Source organism: Babylonia areolata, chromosome 35 (assembly GCF_041734735.1).
Source record: "Babylonia areolata isolate BAREFJ2019XMU chromosome 35, ASM4173473v1, whole genome shotgun sequence".
Lineage (NCBI taxonomy): Eukaryota > Metazoa > Mollusca > Gastropoda > Neogastropoda > Buccinidae > Babylonia > Babylonia areolata.
In genome coordinates, this window is record NC_134910.1 from 16,523,433 (window position 1) to 16,545,861 (window position 22,429).

Consider the following 22,429-nt stretch of genomic DNA (forward strand, 5'->3'; position numbering starts at 1 on the left):
GTTTCTTTGTGGCTTTGATTCCTTTTGGCATGTTTCTTGTTTTGTTGCATGATCTTTGTTTTTCTGTGTTGCTTACATAATACTTATACAGGGGTACAGGGGGAGTTAGTGTTATATTCAATCATCTGAGCAAAAATGTTAAACAAAAAACACTAATGCACCAAATAATGAGAGAGAGAGAGTGGCTTGTGATGGGTAGACCAGTGGACCTGACAAGGGTGGCACTGACTGTGCAGAGAAACGAAGCCATGAGTGCTGTACTGGGCAAGAAGGCGGACGACATCCCGGACATCGACCTTGACAACCTCGATGACCTTCTGCAGGCCTTATCCGCAGAGGAGTTGGAAGAACTGAATGGCGACTTTGACCCAGACGTGAGTACATGGAGTCAGATCAGATTCAGCATGATGATGCTCAGTTCAACACTAGATGTGGATTACTTGACTGGCATGTTTTCACTGCTTTTTGACTTACTTGTGTAAACAAAGTGAATCGTGAATCTATGTTTTAACCCGGTGGTTGGTTGTGTGCGTCTGTGTCTGTGTGTCTGTGGTAGACTTTAACATTGCCATTTTCTCTGGAAATACTTTTGTCTGCCAATACCAAAATTGGCTAAAACATAGTATGAAAAAAAATCTTCACAGTCATTCCAATAACAGGTTGTAAGTCTCCTGAATTAAGCTGTATTTCCGAATCATTAACGGTATATTTCATTGAGATGTGTTCCGAAATTCGAAAATTCTAAAAACCACTTTCCACTAAGTTTGGCCAACTAGAAGGTAGGTTGTTTTCGAAGACGACATGACCTCGTGTTTCTTGTTCACAATTAAATGGAAAGAAACACAAATTCTGGACAGAACACGTACAGTGATACTAACTACACCATCGACGTGTTTACTGCATATGAATATTCATTATTCTAAAGTGGACACTGAATTAACTGGAATGAACATAAAAGAAAAATTGAATCAGTCATGTGTTTCAGCCCGTTGTAGACTGGTTTATGCAGATCTAGATATCTGCTATGTGTTGCGATGTTCTTGAAGGAGATGGCAACATCTCCTTAACAATTGAAATAAAAGAATAATCTAGATATAATAAAACACACAAAAACCATGATTTAAACGGCGTTATTATGTCCACTACAATCACATCTATTTACCGAACGAAGAAGAAAACGTCAACATTGCTTTCAGTTTTGAATTTATTCATTGGACGTCAGATGTGCCGCAGCCTTGGGGATTAGTCTGCTCGCATCAGAACTGATAATGCGTGGTTAGATACCACTCACATTCCTTTTTTTTTTCTTTTTTAAAAAAATTTTTCTCTCAAGCTTATCTTATATATCATATTTTAATTTGATACAGAGCACTTTTCAACGATTTTTAAAATTTTTTTTTTCTCTCTTCATGATTCCTTTACTGGATAAAGTGCGAAGCACAAGTGAGTCTTGAAGGCTTTGCCTCTTGTTCTTTTGTGATTTGTTCCTGCATTTCATTTACATGTGACCCTGACAAATTGATCCCATGAGGAAGGAATGAGACTAAGAAATCCACTCTGATAGGTACACAAATATATACTCAAGGTCTGACTAAGTGTGTTTGATTATGCTGCTGGCCAGGCATCTGCATAGCAGAAGTGGTGTAGTATATATATATGTAATGTGTGATGAATTTGTCTGAAGGTAGTGACACTTCCTTGGTGAACTGAGCTGTCCATTAGCTAGCACTCCGGTAAAGATATGAACCCAAGGACAGGGGTACTATGTCTTCTCTGTCTGGGTTCCAGAACTCTCTCCTGCCCCCGTCTCAGCGGTGCCGGAACCAGACAGAGAAGGATCCCACTGGTCCCTTCAACCGCCAGAAACTGCTGGATTTCCTGGAGAAGAAAGCCAAGACAGAAAAGGACTGGGATCAGAACAAACCTTATGTCAAGGAACAGAAAGGTATTTGTGCAAGTGTGTGTGTTTAGTGTTTGTGTTTAGTGTGTGTGTGTGAGTGTGTGTGCTTGTACATAAATTTATTAGTGTATACGTATGAATGCGCGTACACTTGTGTGTACACATACACATATTTCTGTGTATGACTGTGTAAGCATGCACATATTTTTATGTGTGAGTGTGTGTGTGTGTGTTTGAATTACTCTTCACCAAATTAGCTATTTGAACCTTAAAGACATTCTGTATATTTTAACAGAGCATCTCACCAGAAACACCTGTGTTTTTAACACTGTCAGCACCTGTGACGTGTGGATGTGATTACAGGGAAAAAGTTTGTGCCAAAGGACCAGGAGAAGACTGTAGTGAACGATGATGATGAGGATGTGGAGACAGAGTGGGACGAAATCCTCACAGCTGCTTCCGAAGAAGAACTTGTCGATTTGGCCGGTAAGGCATGGTTTTTGTGAATGTGTGTGTGTGTGTGCACGCACGAGTGTGCATGGATATATTTTGAAGGGGAGCTTATGAAGTGTGTGTGTGTGTACATGTGTGAGTGTGCACGCACGAGTGTGCATGGATATGTTTTGAAGGGGAGCTTATGAAGTGGGCGTGTGGGAGTGGTGGGGAGTATGAGTGTGTGAATTTGGAGTGTATTTGAATGTTGATGTGAATGTTTGATAGTTATAATTGTGATCATCACTACCCACGCCATCATCATCTTATCTTCATCTCTTCCTCCATTTTCTTCTTTTTCATTCAATTCCTGTTTTTTTCTTTTATAGGATTTTCTTTTGTTCTCTTTTTTTTGTTTTTGTTTTTTTTTTTGTTTGTTTATTGTTTCTATAATGTTCTCATGTTGAAAACAACTTTGTGTACATAATTCCAAAAGTGACTGGATACTTCTTAGTCAGATGCAAACTATGCAAGAACATGGGCACACACATCACATACACACATACACAGATACAGACAAACACAGACACAGACACACACACACACACACACACACACACAGATTTCAGAATGTAGCATTTTGATGTTGATGCCCAGGCAAAAACTACATGTTTTTTCCTTCTTCTTCTTCAGCCGTGTTGGGTTTCCACAGCATGCTGACCCAGACACAGTTCTACGCCTCGCTGAGGGATGAGAAAATCCATGAAGGTGGCTTCACAGGTCAGTGGTGATAACCAGTTTCCCTGCTAGCTCCGCCACAAAGTGTTTATTGTCGTCAGTAGGTAGTTTTGCAGGCAGCGCTCTTAGTACTTTGAATCGGCACCACTGAACACCGCAAAAGTTACTCAGCATCAGTGCAGTCTCCTCTGGTGTGTGGCCTCTTGGTGACCTTTATATAGATAGTTCCCTGTGGATTGTCAATGCTGGGACCATGACAGACAAACCTGGGTGGTGCTTTGTATGGGGGACTTGGGTTGAGCAGGATGGGAGTAATGCCACTGGAAATGGTGCAGATGATGGGGCATTGAAATAAAAATACCAGTTTGAAAAAAAATGGTTTCACTGCTAGACCTTTGAGTGGTGATAATACATTGGATTGTGTAGATGCAGATTCCAGCTTTATCATAGGTAGGGTTGTCTAAATGTTAGGATGAAGAACAGTTGTACATGTGAATGCCCTGCTTGTACATCTGTCAGTGTCTTCACAGGACTGCTAGACCTTTTGAGTGGTAAAAAGCATGTTAATGTCATGGGTAGTGTTGAGACGGAGTCCAGTGATGTCATGGATAGTGCTATCTAAATGGTGGGGTCAATAACGGTAGATTGCTAGTGACCATGGGAGTGTCAATTAGAAGGTAAGGTCATGTTTGAATGTCTCATGTCTTGTAGACCTTTACTGGTGTAATATGGAGCGTGTGTGTGTTTTCTTGTCAGGTTGCTTTGCCCTTTTTCCTTGTTGACATGGATGTAATGATTGATTCATATACTTAAACACAACCATGCATAATGCACACATCTGGTCAGAAGCTCCACTCTTAATTGTACATGCATCACACACACACACAGATGCACACACACACAGCTCAGTAATGTCAGTTGCAGTAATCTGGTCAAAACTGTCAAGCAATAGAATTGCAACCCATGTACTCATGTGGTGGGGACCCAATTCATGGCACTGAATGCTAGACCTGTACGAGAAGCATGGATGCATATTGAGAAACTAACTTGTGCCATTCAACAGTTACACAGCAGTCGCTCGTGCATGTGCACTGACACACACACATGTATGCAAGCATACATGTTTACAAACACACACAAACACACACAAACACACACACACACACACACACACACACCACTACCTGTCGCCTGTATATCATCCAGGTGCTGCCAGAGCACAGGAACTGAAGATGGTTCCAGACGAAGCGCCCAATGCCACAGATGTAGAGGAAAGCATCGAGAAACTGAAGGCCAACGATCCCAAAGTCAAAACCCTCAACCTCAACAACATCAAGGTGAACAGTCCACCACTTGTCAATGCTGTTTTTTAAAGATATTTTTTCCATTGTGGTATTTTGTTCAGCATATATTATACTGTAAACTGCCTTATAAATGGCCAGTATTTAGTAAATGCCTAATCCCCATTTGGGTTACCTTGGAAATGCATATACCCCTCCCCCCAAAAAAAAGAATAAAAATTTCATGAAATAATCGTAATTCAGTTTGCTACTTGTGATTGTGTGTGTGTGTGTTTTTTAATAAAGCTGTGCAGATTTAGATCTATAGAAAAACAACATCAGAACATCTCGTGAGATGCTGATGTGTCATTGAGAATAACAACAACAGAGAATGTGACATGACATTATTTCTCAGTCATAGGCACCAGGAATACCTATTCATCAGTAGCTTGATGGAAGGGAAACAACCTCTGCTTTGCTATTAACATTTTGGATTGCCTCCTTATATTGTCATTTCCAGTTTTCTTTTTGTGTGTGTGTCAGTCTTCATTGCACGTTCTTAACCCTTTGAGCCCTGACCACCGCTTTACCGGTGGTGGGGAGGGGTGGCATAATGCCTGGCCACCGGTTGAGCGGTGCGTAAAAACTTGTGTCGTGTTTTGCTATTGGTTGACTTATATTGAAGAGCCAATCAGAAAAACCGTAATATTCTGATGTCAGCGAATGTAGTACCAACATTACCGCGCCTTTTCACTGTGTTTTGTGCATGTGCTTTGGATAAAAAAGATCGATTTCTACCATGAAGCGTGCAGAGTCTCAACCTGACACGCCTCCTTTGATCAACTGATTCTGCATGCTCAGATTATTTTCAACATCACTGTCTGTAGCAAAATCATCCGATTCGAATTCCACCTCACTATCAGAGTAATCATTGTCATACTCTACTTCCGGTAAATCATCAAGCATATCAATTACTTGCTGCGTTGTGTACAGTTGTTTTCTCACACGTTTTGTCCCTGATTTCTGCCCTGATGGGCCAGGTTGAGACTGCATGCTTCAAATGTTTACGCACCGCTCAACCGGTGGCTGGGCATTATGTCATTTTTCTCTGCCACCGGTAAAGCGGTGGTCAGGGCTTAAAGGGTTAAATGATTTGAAATTGTCTTGCAAGGGTAGGAGAGGATGAAGAAATAAAAAATATAATTATTTTCATCTTCTTAGGGGGAAAAAAAAAAAAGACAACATACTTTCAGCTCAGAAGCAACTCTTTGTGGTTGTCTGGGTTGTGAGAAAACTCACCTTGAACACATGGCACAGAAGTGATTGATGTGTGTGTGTGTGCGCGCGCGCGCTAAACAGAACCTTTTGTATGTAAACAAAATGACCAGAACATACCTTGAATTTGGTCGCAGAAGTGACTGATGTATGTACTGAACAGAGCTTCTTGTGTGTAAACACCTTGACTTGAACACACCATGTGAAGTGACTGATGTGTGTTGAACAGAACTTCTTGTATGTAAAGAACCTGGCTTGAACATCCCATGTGATGTGATTGGTGCATGTGTTGAATAGAATGTTTTATATGAAAACACCCAGACTTGAATACATCATGTGAAGTGACTGGTGTGTGTGTTGAACAGAACGTTTTATAAGTAAACACCCAGACCTGAACACACTAGTGAAGTGACTGGTGTGTGTGTTGAACAGAACGTGTCCATCGAGCGCCTGTTGGCGGTGTGCGAGGCCCTGAAAGCGAACACATCCTGCGTCCACTTCCACATGGCTGGGGTTGCCGCTAACGACAGGGTGGGCAAGGTGAGTGGGTGGGCACTGTGGTGGGGTGTTCTGAGCCCTTCCTGTTCTGTACCTTGCTTCATCTTTTGCTGGGCCTGACCAGTTTTGCTTCAATGAAAGGGAATAGCTTTTGTTCAAAGGTGGCTGTTCTGATAGTAGTGCCTGGTCCCTTTCTTGAACTACTTATCATAGTAATTTCAATTTATAGTGTTAACCTGCTGCTCTGGATGCATTTGATAATACTTGTGGTTGGATAAGAGACTTGGAAAAAAAAGAAGTTTAGAACTTACCAAAAAATACAGTACTATTTAAAAACAGTGTAACATCACTCACATCTCACACATCACTCCCATCTCACCCCACCCTCAACCACCACACACTCACATCAACACACACACACACACACACATTCTCTCTCTCTCTCTCTTTGTTTTTGTGTTTGTTTTTGAACACACACATAGATTTACAAGCAACACTGCCTAAAATGATTCATGTTGAAAGAACGCAGCTGCTCATTCTTAACACACGACAGGAATCAGTATGGTCTAGCAGTCAGTCAGCAAGAGTTATTCTGTCAAATGTGTGTGCACAGAAACTGGCGGAGGCGTTGGCAGAGAACAAGACCTTACGTACAGTGAACGTGGAGTCCAACTTTCTGACTGGGGAAGTGCTGGTGGACATCATCAAAGCCATCAACGTCAACCAGACCCTCTTGGAACTGAGAGTCGCCAACCAGGTAATGGGTGTGGCATCTGATCCTCTCTCTGTCTCTCTGTCTCTGTCTCTGTCTCTCACTCTGTCTCTCTCTCTCTTTTTGTCTCTCTCTCTCTATCCTACAGTTGAAATGGTGTAGCATGTATGGATCAATTCGCACGCTTTGACACTTCCTTGAAACTGAAAGCGAAATTGGGTGCTGTTGGTTGCTCAGTGTGGCATTTGTTTTTTTGTTTTGTTGTTTTTTTTTGTTTTTTTTTTTGGCACGTCCTTGTACTCTTCATGGTTCCCACAGACTTGTGGAAGTCTGTGAAAGTCTTAGGAAAATGAGAACCATTTCCAGGGCTGAAAACATCTTGGGGAAATAAGAATCATTTTCAGGGCTGGAAAAGTCCTGGGAAAATGAGAGAACCATTTCCAGGGCTGGAAACATTTTGGGGAAAGTGAGAACCATTTCCAGGGCTGGAAACATTTTGGGGAAAGTGAGGACCATTTCCAGGGCTGAAAAAGTCTTTTGGAAAATGAGAGAACCATTTCTAGGCTGGGAAAGTCTTGGAAAAATATGTTTTGCCTTTAAGGGTCTGGAAAAGTCTTGTAATTTTAAGAAATTCCCTGACCACTGCCATTCAACAGAGCTGAATGCATTTAAGAACCAAAATATCAGAGTGATGAAAATTGAACATCAGTACTGGGATATCCACCATTTCTTTCATCAATGGTGAGCAGACACATTTTTCATTCAGTTAGGCTTTGTGTTATTTGGCATGGAAGATTTTCAGACTGGTCTGGAAAGAAGTATGGAATCATGTTTTTGTCATGTCTGTGGGTACCCTGACATTTTCTGCTCTGTGTGTGTGTGTGTGTGTTGCTCACTCCCACAAACTGCCTTTCTCTCTGTCTCTTGGTCTCTCTGTCTTTGTTCTCTGTGGTTTTCTTTTCGTTTGACTCTGAGGGAATGGTTTTTTTTTAATGTTCAGCCAAGTTCTGTTGATCCACCGCCTTACTCCAGACTCTCTTACAACTGTTTCTGTTTCGTTTGTTTTGTTTTATCTGTCGTGTATTGCCATGTTTATTGAAAAAAAGAAAAATCAGTTAAGTGTTTTCTGCATATATTTCTTGTTGAAAAGAATCACCCTTTTTTCTCATGAGTATAAATATGTCATTGCCCTTGTTAAAGAAGTTGGCTGTCACATCTTGTACATCTGCCTGCCAGCTTGTCTATCTGTCTGTATATCTGTCTGTTTATCTGTTCATTTGTCTGTCTATCTATCTGTCTAGCCATCCGTCCATCTGTTCATCTATCTGTCATCCATTCATCTATCTATCTACCTACCTACCTGCCACAGATCCTACCATACCTGCAAGCTCACTTTTGGACATCAGATGACCCTACATCACCTGGTATTCTCTGTCACATCACATTCTGCAAACATTATGGAGAGTATTTTTGTAAACAGGTTGTTTACAGAATTTACATTTTCAAGTAGGCAGGAGGGGGGGCGGGTGCATTGTGCAAGTTCTATCTGTGTTGTGTCTCTTGTACTCACCATGCTGGAACTGTAAGCCAGCTGCTGAGCTAGATAGGGTGCAACCCTTACCATTCTTCCCCACTCGTTTAGTTCTCTCTTCTGTCTGTGTCTCTGTTCAGATTATTCCATGTTCAGTTCATACAGATAGCCCTGTACATTTCTTGTTGTGAGCTGGGTACCACTCATTGTTTTATTTTTTCCTCTCAGACTTAGATTAATACTGGAACTGAGAATACAGTGACATAACAACAGAAGAGAAGATATAACTGGGTGGTACTCATGGTGCGTCTGCACATGCGATTTTTCAGAAACCAGAGGTCCTTGGCAACAAAGTAGAGATGCAGATCACCAAACTGATTCTGGAAAACAAGACGCTGCTGAGGTTTGGCATCCATTTCGAATACCCTGATGCCCGCATACGTACCACTGAGCGCTTGAAGCAGAACTTTGATGACTGTGAGTTAACCGGTTGTGTCAATGGATGAATGTTCTGTGGTTATTTCTTGGTTGTGGTTTTGTTGACATTTGTTGTTTGTTTTTCTATCTGCAAATCTGTGTGCTGCTTATGCATGCCTGTTCGTGTGTAGCTAATTGTGTTTGTGAGTTATTGTATATATGTGTGGTGGGGGTAGATGTGTGTGTGTGTGTGTGGTGGGGGTGGATGCATGTGTGTTTGTGTGTACATGTGTGTGTTTGTTCATATAATGGAGGTTTTGGGTTTGTGTGTGTGTGTGTGTGTGTGTGATAGTATTTGCCTTTGTGTCATCTCATTCTGTTTGCCCCATGTCTGCGGGTCATTGAGAGAGACTGACATGTTTGTTTCAGTGCGCAAGCAGAGGGTGGGGAAAGCCTAAAGAAGCAAGAGGTGAAGCTGCTACCCCACACACCCCTCCCACTCCTTTCACAGACCACATCACATACCACACCTCGGAACTCACATTTCATCGTCCATCCTCCTTCCCACCCATCCCCTGACCCCCTCCACTCCCCTCACCCATACTGGTGGACATGACCCTTCTCTCCTCACGCCTTTTTCACTGCCGGGTGGCGGCAGCTTGCGGCGTTCTGAGCCAGATACCAACCTTCCTATGGACCACTGCCGGGGAAGCTTGCAGACCCCTTCCCTTGGGGAAACTTGTGACCCAGGATTCCATCGTTGGGGACCTGCCTGTGGTCAGCTGGCATCTCCTTTCCTGTGCCCATTTTAGTGAAGAAAAAAAGTGTACTTACATTTTTTTTTTAAAAGGTCCGGACTTGGTAAAGAAATTGCTTAAAGAAGCCAGTAGTGGCTCTTAATTTTTTATATATATTTTTTTTTATAGGGGTTATTGTGTTTTGAGGTGAGGTTGATTTTAACAGCCAGGCTTCACCCTCATGGTTGGTGCAAGTATAACATAATTGATGCAGTAATGCTTTTTAGTGGTTAGAAATCAAATGTCATCCCTTTGCTTTTAAGATTTAAACATTTGTACCCTGTTCTTTTTAAATTAAAAAAAAAAAAAAATTGACATGATCTGCGCATCTCTGATTTCTAAGGGTAGAAGATGTATTGACATATTTCAGTCTCTTAATTTACTTTTTAATGTGTAATTTCTTGTACATTTTTTTTTTTTTTGCACACATTGTTGTATAAGAAGCAGAAAAGATGGCAGAGCATATGCTTAATTGTGTGATAAGAATGAAGACTGTTTGTGATATTTTTGTTTTCTTTCTGTTGTTACTGCGGCAACTTTTAAAAGTAGTAAATCTGGCAGTATTCTGCTTTTCTGCACACTTTAGGACTCCCTGAACATATTCTTTGCCTCACTGTGTATCTGAATGACAGTAGGCATAGTTTTTTGGGGGGTATTAATGCATGCTTTTTTTAGAGAGAGCTTCTGATACTAATATTATTTTGCTTTCATATAAAAGTTGGTGTTTGTGCTATGCTTTTGTGCCTAGCTTTCTGTGTCACAGTTGAAATTGATGGAAAGATGTGAATTTCTGCTTTCCTATCTAGAAGTATACAGATGTCTGTTTATTGGGTAAAAAAAAAAAAGAAAAAAAAAGAAAAACAGAAGAAGAAAGTGAACAGAAATGAGGGACAAGAATCACAAAGGAGAATGTGAACAGGAGGGAATGATGACCAAACTGAACTTTGAGTTTTACTGTGAAGGATGTGAACATATAAGAGAGGACAGGTCTACAATGGGTATATATATGAACACAAGAGAAAGGACTAACGGAGCTATAGAAAGAGAATTGAGCTTTGAAGTGAACTGTGGGAATTAAGAACAATACTTTGTGAAGATTATGTAATATGGACTTATCCCGCCTTTGTAAGCAACATCTGCAGACACTTGTTCGGCTATGAATGGAATATTCTGAAATGAAACTGAAAGTTGTGACTTGCTCAAATCAGTGAATGCTGCAGTGCAACTTTTGTCACAAACCAAATCACAGACATTAGCTTCATGAAAGTGCGAATACAGAAATCAGGGAGGCACCTTTAACCAAGTTTATGGTTAGAAAAAAGACAGATAAAAGCAGCACACACATAATGTAGAAGTCTTTTACCTTTTCCTCTGTTCATAGTTCAGACTGTGTGTTCAGAATTTACTTGTCTGCATTCATTTTTCATCATGCAGGTTCTCATGGGAAATGGTTTTTATTTGGAGTACATGATATGGATCTGAAGCATTCAATATGTTGATGGTACTGGAAATTTACAGAAAGTAAACATATGAAAAGCAGGAAAAATCCAATCTGTTTCAGCAGTTTTCACCCTTCTGCTGCAATGGACACTGCACATATTTCATTCTTACGTTACGTTGTTTTTTTGGAAAATGTTTTCCCTTGTTTGCTTTTTGTGCTTTTTGGCTGTGGGCGTTTGGCTAGATGAGAATCATTGATGACACCAAGTTCCCCCAACCCATTGCCCCCTAAAGTGCCCGCCCAGTCACCTGTGACCCCCTGACTCCAGCAGTCCCTGTGTCCAGCCATGGAGCCTCCTTTTCTCCCATGACTTGCAGTGTGCATGTCTGTGTAGACTGGCAGTCATTCTGCTGCTGCTGCTTGTGCTGATCCTGATCTGTTTATTTATTTGGATTGCAAGGTTTGAATGAGTTTTGTCTTCCGTTTCTTTTGGGGGGTGGGGGGTTGTTGTTTTTTTTTTAATGCGAACCAGCAGTTCCTATGCTGGAGGTGCTGTGTCTAAAGTGCTGTACAAAGCTGCTGTGTTGCCAGAATTGAACCCCAACCTGTAGTGTATGTGATTATTGTAAGAAAAATAGTTTGCGTCCTTGTAAGGAGCAGTTGTCGACCACATTTGTATCAAACTTTTTGTATGTCATTGCACCATTTCTTTTCTTGAATTGCCATGTGTTGAAAAGTCTGTCTGTCTTTTTTTTTTCTTATTAACTCATGTTGACTGCATTTTAATAAGGTTGAATGTGAAACCAAGTGTTCTTTGATTATTTTTTTCACATTCTGATTATTTGACTTTATTTATTTTAAAATCATGTTTTATATTGTGAAAACAATGACTCCATTTCAGTTTTGAGTGAAAGGTTTATTTTTTTGTTCAGGTTGTAATTGTATTCCTGCAAAATAGGCACATGGACATATGTGCAAGCACATTATATTAATTGTGTGTGTTTTTTGTTCAAACGCAGTGACACCTTGAGTAACTGAACTGAACTGTAATAAGCATACAAAAGCATGAACATGCACTTACATGTTTCCAGAAAGATAGTCTTTTTTTTAGATTTAAATTACACTGCACAGATATATGCTGATAAACAACACATATGCATTAGTAGTACTGGAAATACACACATGCTTGCAGTCTTGAGGAAAGATAGGAATGTAAAGACAGTACCTCATCCTATATTGATACAGGGTTCTGTTGAAGTTTGGGATCAGTGATAATAATTTCAAACTTTTCGTCTTTCCACTTGGAATGGAAATGTTGTTCCTGTTTTTCCAGATAAGTATTTCAGCAAGATGCAGAAAGCTGTGCATTGTGTCAGGATAATTACATACTTTCAAGCATTCTGATAGAAGATGAAGAAGGAAAAAAAAACACCACCTTTTTTGTCATGAACAATTGTCTATAGTTGCCCTTTTTTTTTCTTTTTTTTTTGTCTGTTATTTTATGTTTGAGATTAAAAGAAATGACAACAAAAAGCGATGTTTTTGAACATTTTCTTCCTTATTATGACCTGTCCTATCCATGTTAATCATGCATCTACTGTTCAAAGGGTGTCTGCTTGTGTGTGTGCTTGCATGTTGTGTATTTGTGTTACAGTGTGAGTGTGCATGCATTTGTCTCTGTCCAAGACTATGCCAATCCAATGTGTCTGTCTGTGAGTGTCTGAAAGGGTGTGGGTGTTTACAGGCAACTGCGTGTGTCTGTGTGTGTTGGAAGATTTCCATTTTCAGTCAAAATCCAAATTGTTTCACATGAAAAAAAAGTTCCAGAAGGAAAATAAACAGCTTATACCAGAGCACTGTTAACAACCAAAGAAGTGAACTTTAGGACTACAGGTTGAAGAGGACACAACAATTAACCTACCAGCAGTAATAAGACCCAGAATCTCAACTGCTCTCATTTCTTGCTGATTATGGTCTGCACATATTAAGTTATTATCAAATAAAAAGGCCTTTGTTTTGGGAGGAGGGAAATTATTTACACTATGCCCATCCTCCGCAACTCGACTTCTGAACTTTGTCCTGACACTGTTCTCTTGACTGGATGAAAAATCATAACCAAATTGTCTGGATGAAAAGTCATAACCAACACCACTGAGCTCTTGTGAAGTGATCCAGCTATAGAGCGTGGTCTTCTTTGGGGCCACAAATGCCTGAAAGCGACACCTCCATGGACTGATGGCGATAGAAATACAACAGAAAGCACCTGAGTATGCAAGGTTGTTTGGAAAATGCCATGGAGGAGATGGGGTAGATGAAGCAGAAGAAAAAGGTGGGTGAATGGCATGGTGGTAGGAGCTGGATACCCATACATACAAACTCCAAATCCATAATCAAAACATTGAAAAGATCACTGTGATGAATTAAAGTTAAACCCATACCTCCCATAACACACACACACACACACACACACACATGAATGCCACCTTCCATCAATCTCTCCTCACACACTCGGGCACAAACAATAATTTGTTCACCCAAAATTATGTACAGGGTTTTTACCTTCTTTTTTTCTCTCTCTCTCACACACACACGCGCGCGCACACAAAATCCTTGCACACACTGGGGGGAAAAAGAAGAAAAAAAAATCAAAAAAAAAGAGAGAGAGAGAAAGAGAGAGGGGGTTTGGGGAGTGGGTGGGGGGCGAGGAGGAGGAGGGGAGGGGGGGGGGGGCTTTTATTAGGGGCCAGAACTCACAAAGTTTCATCAGAGTTATGTACCGTACCCAATGACAATATGGCAGTATCGCAGGAGCAGACGAGGCAAGTACTTCGAATTTACTGTTTTTATTTTTCATTACATAAGATTTTTTCTGGTAGAATTTTTTTATGTTTAAAAAAAAATGTGTTCGAGTCCGCTTATGCTGGTTAATGTTAAACAGAAATGCATGCAAACTGGTGCACAGAGAACACGGATTTTTTTTTTTTTTTTTCCAAGTGGACAGTCCGGGCTGTGCTCAGCTTCCTCCTTTACTAATCACTTCCTCGGATTCTTCTTCTCCCTTTTCAAGGGCAGCTTCGTTGTTGAAAAATCTGTTGCACTGCGGGTGGGTAGTGGTTATTTTTTTACGGTGGAATTGTGTGTGTGTGTGTGTGTGTGTGTGTGTGTGCGTGCGTGCGTGCGCACACGATTCTCTTCTTCTCCAAGTATCCCACATATAAGAAAGTGGAAGATAGCTATATTCCTCTTCGGGGATGATGCGTGGACCCTGTGAATACTGGCATTCTTTTACGAAATAACGTGATGGGGTTAAAAAAATATGTGTGTGCAAGATCAGATGTTACACAAGTGTTAGTGAATGGACCATGGTTTATGACTAGTTTCGTTTGAAAGATGTACTGGGTGTGGAATCAGAATCAAAATTAACTCAGAGGAGACAAATTTCTGCCAGAACTGAATGGCCACATGGGGATCTATTGAAACCCCTGACCCCAGGATCAAGAGTCTGATGCTGTACCATCTGAGCTATTCAGGCCATGTACTGTCTGAATGTGTACATGTACATGTACAGTACAATGTGTGAACAACTAAAAGATAAGTGAAATGAATTGCTATTGATGAACAAACATAAGACCCCAAAACAAGCATGCATCAAACAGAAGGGGAAATGCAAACAAAACAAAAAATCCACAGAAAACATGATAGTTGACAGTATACCGATAAAGGTTTGTTTTACTTTAGAACATTCTTTTGATTGAGATCTGTTAGCAGCAGGTTCAGCCACAGAAAGTAAAGCTAAGTTACAAAGATGATGGACAGAGAATGAGAATTGAGATTGTCACGTGTGTGGCATTGGTTTGGTATACTGTGTTGGTAGCATATACTGAAAATTGTCTTTAGCTTGAAATACTTAATGTTTAGTTGTCACTGTTTACTGGGGCAGGTTTATAGATTATATTGGCACAGTTAAAACAGCAGTTAGCATTATATACCAAAGTAGATATTGTAAATTAACTTTGTGAATGTTAAATATGAATCAAGGTTAGAAAGGAGAAGAGATACAAATATAGTTTTTAAAAAATAGCGTTGTAATAGGGCTTTGTGAAAAAACAAAATTATGATTATTGATGAATATTTTTCGTTGTGTATCAGAATAGCCAACTGCAGTGTTTCGTTTTAGTGCATGTCTGCGATAGTACTCCAGAGCTCTAGATCAGTTAATGCAAATTGATGCTGGTAAGGAAAATGGGATTATATATCCTGATATGTCCAAATACTGGAAAAAAGAGATATTTTGTTGAAATCAGACATGGTCAATTTTTGTTGTTGTTTTTATGCCCCCCTCCCTTTTTATATTTTATACTGTTAAATATTATAAAAGAAAACAGAGATAATATATACCTTTATGATATAAATGTACTGACTGATTGTTCCAAATTTTTTTGAAAATCTGCCATGTACCTCAAAACAACAATCAATGTGCTGAGTTACAAATTAGTGCTGATATTTTAGGGATTGGTTTTGGATTTTACATTTTACACATGTTGTATACCCACCTCTGGCCTAAGTGAATCGTGTTAATGGTCTTGCTTGAAATATATTCTGCTTTTTCTTTTGTTTTATGTTTCACTCGGAACAGAAACAGAGCAGCAGCTTGTGACTGCCGTTGGAAGTGGAAACAGACTCAAAGTTGGGGTCAGCAAATCAATTAAACCAGACAAGCACCACAGAAACCAGCATCAGTCTGCACTGCCGTGGGAAGATGGAGGTGGTTGGGGCGGAAGAATCAGCCGTGGAAGATGCTGTTCAGAAAGGGAGCAGGACCAGTGATGATGATGGACTGGCACTGAAGGTCCACATCAAGGAAGAAGTGATGGATGAGGCCTACAGTCACAGTGAGCAGACAGTGACTGCTTCGCTTCCTGCATGTCTGCCGACTGAACTGGAAGCTAGCCAGGATAGTTCTACAACCTTTGATTTTGACCCTGATGTGGTGGCCAGCATGAAAATAGAGCTGGATGTCGCAGAAGAGCCAGAGGTTGAAAGTAAGTTGCTAACCATTGTTATTGGTATCAAAATTGTGAATTTCCAGTTATTCAGGCCTTCTTTCTCAACTTCTTGTTGATTAATAAGATTAACCTGTAAACTATGAAACTCACTCAGTCTGTCATTGCAATCATTACTTGTTGACTGGACATTTGTGTGTGTGTGTGTGTGTGTGTGTGTGTGTGTGTGTGTGTGTGTGTGTGCGTGTGTGTGCGTGCATGTGTGCGACTGGAAAAGGAAATTTGTAAAGTTATATTTGGTGTAGTGGACAACAAAGTCAACAAATATTGAGTTGTCATCAGCTTACTCTGTCAACATTGCTGCATGGATTCGCCTCCCATTAAATTTACATGCTCTTGGCACCCAAGCTAGGTTTTAGTTGAAGTTTTTAGGTAAAAAGATGCCTCAGAATAGACTAACTGGTGTTAATTAGTCAACTGATGACCCACTGTGCCACTGCAGATCCATGGGATAAAACTGGTGTGGAGGTGTGCATTCTGGCATTTTGTCATGCAGATAGGGTTGAAGCTTGAGAAGTTGGATTAACTGCGAAGTACACTACTCTGAGGTCAAACAATCTTATATTCAAATTTATATGTTGATGTCTATTGATATGGTAGTCTTTGATATTATTCATAGCATTTTGTGGTATTTATTATTATTATTATTTTGATTCGGCCTATGCCATAGTATTCAGGATATTGTTATCTCCTTGAATTTATTGAAAGTATGCTTCAGAGTCAGAACAAGCACAGAGGAGTAGCAGATATTAGTAATTAATGCATCCTTTGTCTTGATTTTCTATACTTTGCTGTATCAGTTTTATGTGATTATGTTGTTGCAGGCAGAGAGCCTGACAGCTGGAGAGAAGAAAGCAGGCACAACAGTGTATTCCACCAGCAGGATGGTGCTGTAATGGACACCGTGACAGAAGCAGGGGTGGCACATACCTGTCCTCATCTGTCCAGAACTGACACAGACATGCCGACAGCTGCTGCAAGAGAAAGCAACGTGATAGCTGTGTTTGCCTGTAATCGTGAAGCAGAGGATTGTATAGGTCATGGTTTGCAGTGTGAGTCATCAGTGAGGGGAATGGTGCTGCAAGGCTGGGAGTCTGACCATGAACCCTGGTGCGTCATCAAAACAGAGCCCATGTCAGAGTCAGAGTCAGAGGCGGACATGGACACAGTGACTGGGTACATTGCTGAAAACGGTGCCAGGGCTGTGTTCAATCATGACAAAGGGGGGAGGTCCAACCTGGAAGTGTTCATCGGCTTGCGGAATGGAGAGCGGCGCTACTTCTGTCCGGAGGCAGGTTGCGGCAAGTCGTACAAACGAGGGGAACACCTCAAGATCCACGCCCTTGTTCACACAGGAGACAGACCTTACCAGTGTCCGGAATCATCATGTGGCAAGTCTTTTGCCCATCCCTTTGTGCTCAAAGAGCACATCCGGACGCACACAGACGAAAAACCATTCCAGTGTACCGAGTCTGACTGTGGAAGATGCTTCAGAGATCGCTCCAATTTCAGAAAGCACCAGCAAATGCATGCTGGAGAGGCACCTGTCCGGCGAAGGAGACCCCCGAAACAGCCGTTGAAAAAACCTTATGTGTGTCCAGAGCCAGGGTGTGACCGAGCTTTCAGTCGGCCGTCAGTCCTTCAGGATCATCTAAAAAGACACATAGGGGAGAAGCCTTACCGCTGCACAGAGCCAGGGTGTGGGTCAGCCTTCCTGAAGAAAGCGGCGCTCATCATGCATGTGAGGATCCACACAGGGGAGCGCCCTTTCACCTGCACTGAGCCAGGCTGCGGACGATCGTTCGCTCGCAAGAACCACTTGAAGGATCACATGGTCCTCCACACGGGGAAGAAGCCATTCTGCTGCACGGTGCCTGGCTGCCACAGGTCCTTCACCCAGAAGATCCAGCTCAGTTACCACATGCGAACTCACACAGGGGAAAAACCGTACCAGTGTCCTGAGGTGGGGTGCACCAAGTCCTACACCCAGAACAAACATCTCCGGTACCACATGCGCTCCCACTCTGGGTCCCAACCCTTCCCCTGCCCCGAGCCAGGCTGCAAGAGATCGTTTGACCGACCCTCTCTCCTGGCCAAACACTCCAGGACACATCACAGCAAGAACGGTGTGAGTCTTGTTTCACACTGCAGAGATAACAATGCAGAGAATTTGGAATGCAAGGAGGAAAGTAGATAGCAGTGTTGAGGGATTCCTGAAGAGGATAGAGGATGATCATGGGGGGGTGCAATTGGATCATATAGGGCATTAGAACCAGATGCTTTGGTGCAGTGGTCAGCATTGTTAATACTGTGATGATAGGGTGTGGAGGTTGGTGTGAATAAGTGGCTGAAATCATCAGTAAAGGTGACTAGGATCAAACTCAGGGGCAGGCACCACTACCACTATTAACACCACTACTGCTTTGTATCATGTCAGAGCTGTTGGCATCTAAATGACAGTCTTCAGCTGTTCAAATTCCGCACCAGCTGAATCAGCTGCCATATTCTGTTTTCACAGATGGTGCATGTCAGGTTTGCCATGTTGCACATGGTACAGAATCAGTGAATGACAGCATGGCTTGCAGGGCCTGAAGTGTGCTGACATGAAGGGGGTGACAGTACAGGGTGGGGAGTGTGGTTAATGTGTCAAGGATGAGAGGACTTTACACAACAACCAGAAGGAATGTTATGTTAGGGATTTATAATGAAAAAAACGAGGATTTTCAACAGACTAGCCTTTTTAAAAAAATTCGTTTTATAGGCTTTTGATGTTTTTATATGTACTGTGGAGAGTATCATTTTATTGTTATTTTTTCTTCTTTTTTTTTGTCTTTTGGTGAATTCATAGAAGATGCACTTTTTGTGTCATTAATTTCATAGTACTCTTAGTCTTATTTTTCTGCATACATATGTTTTGTGATACAGTATGTAGGTGAATGGTTTGTGTGTATATACTGTCTGGAACATTAGTGCTTATTTGTGTGTGTGAACATGTGCGTGACTGTGCATGCATGCACCAGCAGCTTGTGGAGGAATATAAAATGGAAATACAAAGCTTCAATGTACAACCATCACATTCAGACCATCAGTGAATCAGATTAGATTTTCTTCACAATCAGTTAGATGTCTCACATCCTTATAAAAATATAAGAACAATAAAGTTTGCAAAGGTCTGTATAAGTGTTGAAAACCATTATTGTTGTTTTTGTCAAATTTGGTTCTTTCCCCCGTGGGGATGCTGGGGGTCTTTCAGTATAAATAGCATCCCCACCATCTGGAAATTATGTGTTGGAAATTTCACCTTTTCTCTCACTCTCTTTGTTTCTGCCTGTTTTCTTTCTTCACTGTTGTCTCCTTTTTCTGCCTTTCCCATTCTTTTTTCAAGCAAGCCTTCACACTTTTTTCTCTTTTCTGCAGTCTATGATTTACTGTCTGTGCTGTTTTGCTTTGGCGATCAGGTAGTGAGGTGTAAACACTGGGATGAGCATTGGCTTCCCATTCTGCAGTGTTATTTGCGTATATATATATTTTTTGTTTGTTTGTTTGGCTTTGAGGTATTGTTTTTTCCTTTTTTTAAAATTTAATTTATTATTATTATTTTTTTTTGTATTCTGGGGATGATAGATTAAGCGGAATGGCTGGCTTCCTCAGCATGGCCATGTCTTATTTGCCATAAGGAGCTAAATGATTGGGATACTGTGTCATGAACTGTGTTTTCTGGGTTTGTCATGTTGTTGTTTTGTAGATGTGGCCGTTTTTTGTTGACATGGTTGAGCATTTGTATGGTTTGACAGTCCTGATATAGCCCTGTGCGGTCAGCTGGACTATAAGCAACAAGAACAAGAACAACTTGGTTCTTGTTCATCAGTTCCATGATTTTTTGTTGATTTTAAAATATGGCCAAAAATTGGCTATAGACTGAAGAGCTCAGATAAATGTAATGACATGATGTGGACAACCTATGAATTTTCCTGACACAGCTGAACACCAGAAAAGACAAGAGATTAATAAGCAGGAGACGTAGTAATTTTCTTTCTTTCCTTGTTTTGAAATGTTACACATCTCTTGGGAAATTTAGGGTTGTATATTCAGTGCTGCTGTAGTTATCTGTTGTGTTAATGTGTAATTCATATGTATGTGTCGTATGGTCTACACTGTAGTATATTGTTCTATACTGGAGGAACAGTAATGTGATGTTATGTATTATTTTGATGACATTACATGTAAAATGTATACTCAAAATGAAGTTGCTCTTGATACAGACATAGCCATGTTGACAAAGCACTCGTTGAGCAGTGACTGAAATATTTCGCAGTGCAGATTCATTCCAGTTTCTGTGTGATGTTAATATTTTTACATCAGCAGAGTGTGATTTGTATCAAATAAAGTTGTTAGCATGAATATGAGTATCCTGTGTTAACTATGTAAATTGTCTGTGACACTAATTCAAATCGTAGTGCTTAGTATAAAGTTATCAACATCAACATCGCACATTACAAGTTGCTCTGCACACATGCAGGTGCAGGTGTAAGCACACACACACACACATACACACACAGGCATACATATACATACGCACACACATACACGCGCACTGTACTCACACATGCACAAACATGCACATGCAGAGCCAAGAAAATCAAAAGTTGTGCTTTGAAGGCAGACAGTAGTGGGACATTTTTGGTTTAAGTGTGTGTTAACCGTGTACACAGAATGTAAATCTGTGTCATTACCTTGTGTTTCGGTTTTCTGTGTGTCTGTGTGTGTGTGTCTGTGTCTGTGTCAGTGTGTCCATGTGCGACTTTAAAACATGTATAGCCTTTAACACTGAAGCACAGGTCTTTTCATGAAAGAGCACCACAAAAAGCCTCTCTTCCAGATTACACTTCTGCTGGGAATGTAATTTTCCGGCACTGGCAAGTGTAAGGTAGGGTAGGGAGAGAATGTGTATGTGTGTGTTTGTGCGTGCATGTGTGTGTGTGTGTGTGTGTGTGTGTGTGTGTGCGCGCATACGCAGAGAACAATTTCATGTAGAATATGACAAAAGCTGTACCATTCATTGTGTGCACCATGTGTCATGCTTTCGGGGGAAAAAAAACTACAGTATTTTTTTAAGTTTCTGCCTAATGTTTGTTGTTTCTTTCCACTGATGAAGAATCATACTTCATGACAATATTTGTATATATGAAGTATGAGGGCATCCACTGAGAAGTATTGTGTGAGATCTACATCCAAGTCCATGTTGTGTAGTATTATACTGAACTAGTTTTTGTCACACCAGACATCTCCGTGTGATTCAGGCCTCTCCACGAGAAGAGTACCTCGCCATAGTGTTGCTCCTCACCCCACCCCCTTTAATCTCCTTCAGGAGGGACATTAAAAGCTTGGTAATGAATATTACAATGACAGTAACAGATGATTTGATTATTCAGGCCTCTTGTCCATAATTCATTGGAGAACAAAAGCCGTATTATAACAAACATGGATTATGAATACTTAAATGGTGTGTATGAATTGACGGCGAAAACATGATAATCTGTTAGTAGTTTTCAAGACGTTTTTGGAGTTCTATCATAACGATCATGTTTCAAAAGTGCCATTAATCTATTTAACAATTCCTTTTTGAGTTCAAACTGTAGAGGTGTTCCTGATATGAAAAACTTATGTAAAAACCATGCTGTTTATTTACCTGATCCCAGCATGACTATGTTTATGTGTTTTCAGATTACTTTTAGAATAGTATTGTCACGATCACGTGGTCCCAAACCTAAAATGGACCTCCGTCACAGCATCGTTATCCTCCTCCTCCATCTTCAAGATAAAAAATGGCTGGCACATTCTGTGGCCTTTCATGCCCTCCTATCATGGTGATCTCGGTTTCAACCCCTCTCCACTTCCGTGCCTGGGGTGAGTCCTGTCAAGGTCTTGGTGTCGGCAGATTCATGGTGGACTGTCCAAGTCGTTGAAGGGATGTGGTGGTGGTCTTCTTTATGTGGGGGACGCTTACTCAGTCTGGCTCCGTGACTAAATGATTCTGGTCGTCAGTAAGGGGCTTGGTTCGTGGTATCCTCACTACGTTGAATCAAAACGGACAGTGCTGAACGCCCCCAAAGTGATTCAGCAACAATGCAGGGTCTCTCTTGTGTGTGTCCTGGCGACCTAACGTCGATGGTTCCTTGTTGACCGCTGACGCTGGGAACCCGGGTGTGTCTGTGCATGGTGGACTCGGAATGGCGGGCGTGGGAAAGAAAGAAAGAAAGAAAGAACTGTTAATCGTTTGGCAAAAGAACTAGTTTCAGAAGAATCTGGTTGTGCCTGTCGATCTGTTGTAGTTGATTTGTGCCT

At 41.0% G+C, this 22,429-nt stretch overlaps 2 protein-coding genes across 3 annotated transcripts in view; both read left to right on the top strand.

Moving 5' to 3' along the window:
- LOC143277731 (tropomodulin-like) overlaps nucleotides 1-10,602 on the top strand; it is a 26,070-nt gene extending 15,468 nt beyond the window's left edge. For both annotated transcript variants that reach the window (XM_076582628.1, XM_076582627.1), the window contains 9 exons: nucleotides 237-374; nucleotides 1,789-1,945; nucleotides 2,264-2,386; nucleotides 3,026-3,112; nucleotides 4,277-4,407; nucleotides 6,058-6,165; nucleotides 6,737-6,880; nucleotides 8,696-8,843; nucleotides 9,213-10,602. In XM_076582628.1, coding sequence (XP_076438743.1) covers nucleotides 249-374; nucleotides 1,789-1,945; nucleotides 2,264-2,386; nucleotides 3,026-3,112; nucleotides 4,277-4,407; nucleotides 6,058-6,165; nucleotides 6,737-6,880; nucleotides 8,696-8,843; nucleotides 9,213-9,241 — 1,053 coding nt within the window. In that variant the 5' untranslated portion in view covers nucleotides 237-248 and the 3' untranslated portion in view covers nucleotides 9,242-10,602. The remainder of the gene's footprint in view (nucleotides 1-236; nucleotides 375-1,788; nucleotides 1,946-2,263; nucleotides 2,387-3,025; nucleotides 3,113-4,276; nucleotides 4,408-6,057; nucleotides 6,166-6,736; nucleotides 6,881-8,695; nucleotides 8,844-9,212) is intronic.
- A 3,203-nt stretch (nucleotides 10,603-13,805) lies between these two features.
- Nucleotides 13,806-20,472, top strand: LOC143278050 (uncharacterized). The gene is made up of 3 exons (XM_076583060.1): nucleotides 13,806-13,840; nucleotides 15,658-16,063; nucleotides 16,909-20,472. The coding sequence occupies exons 2-3, from the start codon at nucleotides 15,781-15,783 to the stop codon at nucleotides 18,279-18,281; spliced, it is 1,656 nt and encodes a 551-aa protein (XP_076439175.1). The 5' UTR covers nucleotides 13,806-13,840; nucleotides 15,658-15,780; the 3' UTR covers nucleotides 18,282-20,472.
- Nucleotides 20,473-22,429: the final 1,957 nt, after the last annotated feature.